A 7,954-nucleotide genomic window follows, 5' to 3' on the forward strand; every position below is an offset into this window, starting at 1 on the left:
TAATACACGGGAGGGCAGGGAGCAGATACAGGCTGACCTGGACAGGTTGGATCAATGGGCGGAACAAAATAGGATTGAGTTCAACAAAGAGTGCAGTACCCTGCATTTATGAGGCAGGAGGAATCCCCAGCACACCGCCAGGTTGGGGCACGACCTCCTCAGGGGCTCAGAGGCTGAGAGGGATCTTGGAGTCACAGTTGACTCCAAGATGAACATGAGCCAGCAGTGTAACAAGGCCATCAACAAAGCCAATCGCACCTTGTCGTGTATTAGCAGATGCATGAGCAACAGATCGAGGGAGGTGATGCTCCCGCTCGATGCAGCACTGGTCAGGCTGCAGCTGGAGTACCGTGTCCAGTTTTGGGTGCCCACTTCAGGAGGGACACGGAGAATCTGGACAGGGTCCAGAGGAGGGCCACTCGCATAATTAGTGGTCTCTGTGAAAGACCCTGTGAGGGGATGTTGAGAGATCTGGATTTCTTCGGTCTTTACAAGAGACGGCTGAGGGGCAACCTCGAAGTCGCCTATAACTTCATCAGAGAGGATGGCAGGGAATTGGTGATGCGCTGTTTACCAGAGCACCCCAGAGAGTAACTCAGAATAATGGGTGCAAACTAGCGGAGAGTAGATTCAGGTTTGACATTAGGAAGACATTTTTTACAGTAAGGGTGGCCAGAATCTGGAACTGGCTTCCAAGAGAGGTGGTGCTTTCACCCAACTTGGAGGTCTTCAAGAGGAGGCTAGATAGGCACCTGGCTGGGGTCGTCTGTCCTCGACCCTCTTTCCTGCTGGGGCAGGAGGTCGGACACGATGATCCTTCATGGCCCCTTCCGACTCTACAGTCTATGAATCTTAACACCTAATCATCTTGGCTCCTTACACTACTGGAAGTAATAACTTCCAATTAACCAGGTTTTGAACTCCTCAACAGGGCAGAGCAGGAGGAGGGCTATGGGTGCAGCTGCATCCCTCTGCCTTATTTCCTCCAGCGCCGCCGCACCCGAGAGCCGAGGCCCCGAGCAGGCAGCCAGGAAGGGCAGGAGCGGCTATTTGACAGTGGAGACTGGAGGACATTGCAGGCCCTATGGAGGCAGCAGCTGCAGCTGCAGGTAAGTCTGTGGAGGAAGGGGACAGGGCCGTGGGTGGGGGGCAGATGGAGGCCCCAGTAGGGCTCTGGGGATGGGGGACAGCAGCCACTCCAAAATTCACCATAGCCCCCCGACCCCCCACCCAGCACCACTGCCACCCTCCCCAAGCACAGCGCAACTCAACGCCCCGCCAGGAAGAGCCCGGCATGGCCCCCGGCCACAGCCCATAGCAGCAGGAGCGGCACCCCACAACTTGCACCCCCAGCTGTGCAGCGCCTGCCCCAGCCCCAGCCCCACTCCCTGTCTCCCCACCCATGGAGCGGGGCAGATTGCGGCCCCACTCACCCCTGGGCCGGGCTCTTCCCAGTTGGGCTGTGCTGCACTCGGGTCGGGTGGCAGTGGTGCTGGGATGGGGGCTGGGGGGGCCATGCTGAATTTTGGGGTGGCTGCAGGGCCCCCCGTAGCCCTCTTCTCAGCACCACCACTGCCCGCCCCAAGCCCATCCCAGCCCAGCGCCCCACCGGGACGAGCCCGGCGCCGCCCAGTCCCTAGCAGACTTAGCTGCTGCCGATGCAGTCGAGGGCTTGGCACGGGTCCCCACTTGTTCCCTTGGAAAGTGGGTTCCCATTCTGGAAATTGCAGTGACGTGCAGGTTTTCAGGAACGCATCTACCACATGCAGCAAGGGCAGGGCCCCCTTTAGCCCTCTTCTCAGCACCACCAGCGCCCCACCGGGACGAGCCCGTCGCTGCCCCGTCCCCAGCAGACTTAGCTGCTGCCGATGCAGTCGAGGTCTTGGCACGGGTCCCCACTTGTTCCCTTGGAAAGTGGGTTCCCATTCTGGAAATTGCAGTGATGCACAGGTTTTCAGGAACGCATCTACCACATGCAGCGAGGGCAACCTGTAAACCCCTTCTCCTGTTTCAAAGGACACGGCCCACAACAGCTGAGAATATTTTTGACTCCCTAGAGTCCTATTTGAAATCTATGAATGTATCTTGTGAATCACGTACCGGCGTTTGCACACACGACAGTGCTAATCACACCTTTACCTGCATGCGTCGAGGGGCCTGAGATACACACGTACCAGGGATTGTGGATGTCCAGACGTTACAAACAAGGAGGCCTGTTGGGCCTGTGAGCAGGCATTATCTGGAGGGCTATAGATTTGCATTGACTCATGTGAACTATCTACGTATCTCCAGGAAACAAGTGTTTTTGTTCATAAAAGTCTGTTAGCGCTGGTGGGAGGTCACTGGGACGACAACGCGTAGAGAAAGGGACTGAGGTAAGCTCTTACCTTGGTCCTGGGTAAGCTTTTTCAGATAACTCTCCTGGCACATGTCCGCGAGGGGCCGGCAGGGGAGATTATGCTTAGGGGCAACCAACGCAGGTTCATGAGAAGCAGGTCCTGTCAGACCAACCTGGTGGCCTTCTGTTACCAGGTCACAAAATCCTTAGACACAAGTGTAGCAGTGGCCGTAGTCTTTCTGGACTTCAGGAAGGCCTTCGACACTGTCTCTCACACCAGTCTCATTAAAAAACTAGGGGACTGTGGCATCGACACCTACACAGTCAGATGGGTCACTACCTGGCTGGAGGGCCACACTCAGAGAGTGGTGGTGGACGGGTCGTTTCGACCTGGAGGCACGTGGGCAGTGGGGTCCCCCAGGGCTGGGTCCTCGGGCCTGCACTGTTCAACATCTTCATCAGCGACTTGGACGAGGGGGTAAAAAGCACCCTGTTCAAATTCACAGACAACACTAAGATGTGGGGAGAAGTGGGCACGCTAGAAGGAGGACTAGGGTGTGATCGGCCCTGGACAGGTTACAGGGGTGGGCGAATGGGAACAGGATGGGTTTCAACACTGACAAGTGCAAGGTGCTGCACCTGGGGAGGAAGACCCAGCAGCACACTTGCAGGTTGGGGAACTCCCTTCTCGTCAGTGCAGAGGCAGAAAAAGATCTTGGAGTCATTATTGATGCCAAAATGAGCATGGGCCGACAGTGTGGGGACGCGGTCAGGAAGGCCAACCACACCTTGTCATGCATCCACAGATGCATCTCGAGCAGGTCCAATTTATAACTGGACTATTGAAAAACACAACGTGGGAAACATCCAGTTGTCCTTGTCAACATACCTATTTGCATCTTCTATCTGTCCAGAACTTTCCATCCCCGCTGTCTTTCCACACAAGTACCTGAATCACTCCCAGGGACCATTTCCCACTAATAACATATATTTGCCTCTCGAATAACAATGATGGCTTGTTCCCTTTAACTTGCGTGGGCTTGGATCAGGCTCCAGCCAGTACACAGGCAAGTCTAAAAGTGACAAGAAATATTGCATCCAGATGTAAAACTTGAAGAGGGACAAAGGGAGACAAAATACATTGCTACCTCTGGGATATGCCTGGACTCGTGGGATTAACACTCTTCCTTCACAAAACGTGTCTGATTCTACATGGTCAAGACTTCGTTTCTGTCTCCTCTACCGACACGTACTTCTGGTAACAGACCTCCCCTCTCCAGCACTGGGTGGACTTGGGGTTTGGCACTGTTTCAGAGGAGGGCCACTGCGGACTCATGCTGTTTCCTCTGTCCCGGACATGTTTCTCCCCGCTAGCGCGTCCCAGCGCTGCTGTGGTTGGGAGAGGAAAGACCTGCTTGTCTCTGGGCTGCAGTTAGCTACTGACACGGTGGAGGGAGGATGTCAAGGGAATACTGTGAAGAAAGATCAGCTGTTCTAACGAGTTCGTCATTGGAGCCATCTTTAGACCGGCAATCAAATAATGACATTTCAGTAATTTGTGCTATAGGATCTTCTGTGTTCTCAAAAGGCAAAATTGAACTGGCGATTCAGAGCGGGGAGACTGCTTGTTTCATGACTGATGTCATGATTTTCATCTTTTGTTTCACAGGCCATGCAGAAAAATGTAGACGCTCTTCTTGAGGATTTTGGGAACATACATACATTTTTCTCAAGATACAGGACCTTTGGCTCTCCTGGTGAGGTCCTAGATATGCTCCTCAGCAGGTAAGAGCCAAGAGCTGTGGAGGAAGCTGTGATGGCCTTTAGAGGTGGGACGTTGCAAGAAATGATCTCAAATAGTTTTGAAGATGGCATACTTAAGAAGTTAATGCTATGCATGTATTTCTAACGAGCTTGAAAAAGTCAGTGTTTCAGTTGAAACCGGGTTGAAAATGCCTCCCCAGAGCTGAGTACTTTCTCAAACAAGGAGACCAATAAGGAAATTGGACTGCTTGGTTCCTTAGTGGAAAGAGAGGACAGCTGGAGGCAAGCAGTCCTCCAAACAGCTCAACACACTGCTGGGAAAATCCAGAGTTAACAAATCCAGGCTGTCGCTGTCCCTCTGCGTAACTCTTTGCTGCATGAATCGGCCTGTGCTGGATCAGGACCTTTCTATCTCGTCCCCCTGCTCTCTGCAAGTCCGTTCCTAGTGTCTGAGGAAGGCCGACAAAAGTCTGTAGCTCTCTGAACAAGTTATTGTCTCAGTGCCACCCTGCCCTGCCTCCTGCCTGCCCCTAGCAGTGGTCTCCAGAACAGGTATAAAGCATACCATTAGGCACCATGTCTCAGCATTAAATTCTCCCACAAGCATATTTCAAAGGAAAATGTGGGCAGCCTTCAGGGCCACCCTGCCCTGCCTCCTGCCTGCCCCTAGCAGTGGTCTCCAGAACAGGTATAAAGCATACCATTAGGCACCATGTCTCAGCATTAAATTCTCCCACAAGCATATTTCAAAGGAAAATGTGGGCAGCCTTTAATATGTATAGATTTGCAAAGGCCAAATTTTTCCCTACGATAGTCGGTAAAGAAGAATTCTATTTTTCCTAGCAGCAAATAATTAACATCTTTATTTTGCAACTAATTCTTCTAATGTAATGTAACACAAAAGGGTGGGCCAAATTGTACCATTTAGTTGCTGGAAATGCCCTGGTGTAGAAGGAAGCAGAAGAGGGAGGAGGACAGGGCTAAGACTTGACCTCCTTCCTGTCCTCTTTGTGGTGATATGCCACTGAAAGGTGATATCCATCTGAGAGTGAACAGCGAGAGCAGTCTCAATACTCTCACAACTTCAGAAAATGCAAGACTCCGTGGGGCACAAGGGTGCTAACTACAGGGGCTGCCTGCCTCCTCGCTCCACTCTGTAGCACCTTTGTGCCCGGCCAGTCCCTCCATTGCCCAGTGCTGCCCCCAAACTGGGACTGATGCTCCCTTTCAGCCTGGGACTCTTCTGCCCTGGCCCAAAGTGCTGTGGTCCTGGGTGCACGTGCAGATGCTGTGCCTGGGAGCAGTTGACTCTAGCGCCAAGTGCACCAGAGTTTATGGCTCGCCTTAATGTCACGTGTAGATGCACCCGATGTGTAACACCCTCTCTTTGGTGCTGGACTAAGCCAGCAGCCCTGGGGTGGGAGCAGGTCTAGTTATCACCGATCTATATGCGGTCTTCTCCTTTCTTCCAAGCCCTCCCACCTTTCCAACGACGAGGTCTGCTAATCTAGCTCTTCCATTTAACCAGATCCCCCGCTTTGCTGTCCAGCCTCACTATTAGAAAAAAAAACATTTTATTTGAGTCTCAGTGAAAGCGTGATGTAGCCATGATAGTCCAGTAATTATGGGAAAGGCAGGGATTTCTGAAGAAACCTCTCACATCTTTTACTCTGCTCAGGGTCACAACATGATCCTTGTCCCCCCAAACTGACCAGATTTGGTTTCCTCTCTGACTTGGGGAGTGGTTTTCCTGCTGCTCTTTTGTGCTTTTGCAGACTAATCAGAATAGTGATAAGAATGTAAATGAATATGACAAGGACATTTTACTAAGGCGTAGTTACGTTCTTGTCCGTCGTGATCTCTGATCACACCTGCTGGTCCTGTTACCCTGATGGGCTGTGCGGTCTAGTGGTGCTGAAGAGTCTAGTGGTGCTGCCCTTCCAAGTATGTTGAGCTTGTTTTTTAAATAACTCTCTAAAATATCCGTTTTGATGTTTAGGCATGGAAAGCTGAAGACCTTGAGCTGCAGAGGAGATGGAAGTCCAGATTTCTCAGCGGACTCCAGGGCAGTCCTCGGGAAGTAAGTGTGCTGTACAGCAAAACCTCAGTCAGGATTCAGAGGATGTGGTAAAACAAATAATCTCTCTCACACACACTCACACTCACACTCACACTCACACTCACACTCACACTCACACTCACACACAGAGCCATCCTTATTGGTATCAGCAAAGAATTCACTGTATCATGCCTACATTAATTGACACAGACTGGGATGCTGCCCCAAAACTGAACAGAAACTGTCCTTTATTTTGGGGTCAATAATTTCTGGGGGACAAACAAAGCATGCTTGTTGCCCTTGCTTCTTTTCACCACATGTTATGCAAATATGCATGTTATTGTCTGTTATGGATTTCATTTTCTATTCTGGAAATGCCGACATACTCTAGGGGGGATGTAGCCCTGATTGTGCTTGCATGTGATGCATGTGTGTATGTCTGTGAGCAGGTGTTTGTGCATGCATGTGCCTGTGTGCACATCTTTGGCATGCACAAGTGTGTGCTTGCATGTGTCTGCACATGCACAAGTGTGCATGTATCTGCATGCATGTTTCTGCATGACTGTATCTCTGTGTGCTTGCATGTGATGCATGTATGTGTGTATGTTTGCGTGCATGTGTTTGTGTGCATGCAGGTGCCTGTCCCCAAAATCCTACATGCTGGAATTTCTTAAGCATTGGTTAATTGGTCATTTGATTAATCATTCATCCTTGTGGATTTTTAAATTGTGTTTACATTTGGATGCTCAAAATGGTGAAACTGAACCTTTCTTAAATGAAAAAAGAAGATGTCTTCTTCTGCCTCTAGTTCCATACGGACCATTACTTAATTTTTAAGAGTCAGGAGTCTACTGAACCTTCCCTCAGCACATCTATACATTGTCATCTGCATGCTCTGAGGTTTGGTATGCACTGGCAGTTTAAAGGACTTGAAGGATTATATTTGATCCCCCCGTGTTGATCCTGCTGACTCCCTTTAGCTCTCGGCAGTTTATGGCTCTGAGTTTCTCTATAAGAGTGCTAGCACAGCTTCCGGCAAGTAAATTAACACAGCTTCCCACATTAAGTAAATTGTCTTAACTCCCATGATCTTGCTTGTCAATGACTGGATTTAAGCAAGGGTTCAAGTAGCTTCAATTCTTTCATTTGTTTTGGGGCAAAACAAGTTCCACATCCTTTTCTGTCATGTGCCATCTCGTCAGTACCCCAGGACTAGTAAATCCAAGACGAGAGTCTAATTTCCAAGCCCTTACACAGCATCTTCCCTCCCAGAAACAACCTTTCTACAAAGTTTCATGAATAGGGTTTTTAGTTTTCCTAAGTTTAACATTGCTCATTCCTAAGACAGTCTGGCAGGGGGGTGTTACAGAGAAAGCCACAGGTTTTCAAACCACACTACAAAATGATTATTAATACTTACCATTACACATTATAAAATATCTGACCTACCAGTCCCACCATCGGGAAATCCTCTTAACTAGGTGGCTGTGGGGTTGTGAAGTGCGAGTATGGCATGTTCTGGGAAGCAGCAGCTGTTGAGTCTGGACCTGAGATGGTCGAAGCTCAATCTTATCTCTAAGTCTGATGTTAATAAAGTGCTGAATAACCTGCTTCTCTTTGGGTTTACTTGGGAAGAAATAGAAATTAGTGGCTAAAGTAATGGCCTTGGAAACCAGGACTTCTTGAGTCTACTGCCCACTCTGGAACAGATGTGTTTTAATCCCCTATATACTTTGCTTAAGGCTTTATCAGACCCTCTGGAAACTGCAGAAGGGAGCCGCAGCCAGTCTTGG

The 7,954-nt window shown here is 50.0% G+C and overlaps 1 protein-coding gene across 1 annotated transcript in view; it reads left to right on the top strand.

Annotated features, from left to right (window-relative positions):
* The window catches only part of LOC106723209 (ral guanine nucleotide dissociation stimulator-like), a 15,429-nt gene that overhangs the window by 3,399 nt on the left and 4,076 nt on the right, over positions 1-7,954 (top strand). The window contains exons 2-4 of the mRNA XM_025194835.1: positions 932-1,109; positions 4,008-4,123; positions 6,102-6,182. Of these exons, the coding sequence (XP_025050620.1) occupies positions 932-1,109; positions 4,008-4,123; positions 6,102-6,182 (375 nt within the window). The remainder of the gene's footprint in view (positions 1-931; positions 1,110-4,007; positions 4,124-6,101; positions 6,183-7,954) is intronic.

The sequence above is a fragment of the Alligator sinensis genome, unplaced genomic scaffold, assembly GCF_000455745.1.
Source record: "Alligator sinensis unplaced genomic scaffold, ASM45574v1 scaffold44_1, whole genome shotgun sequence".
Classification (NCBI taxonomy): domain Eukaryota; kingdom Metazoa; phylum Chordata; order Crocodylia; family Alligatoridae; genus Alligator; species Alligator sinensis.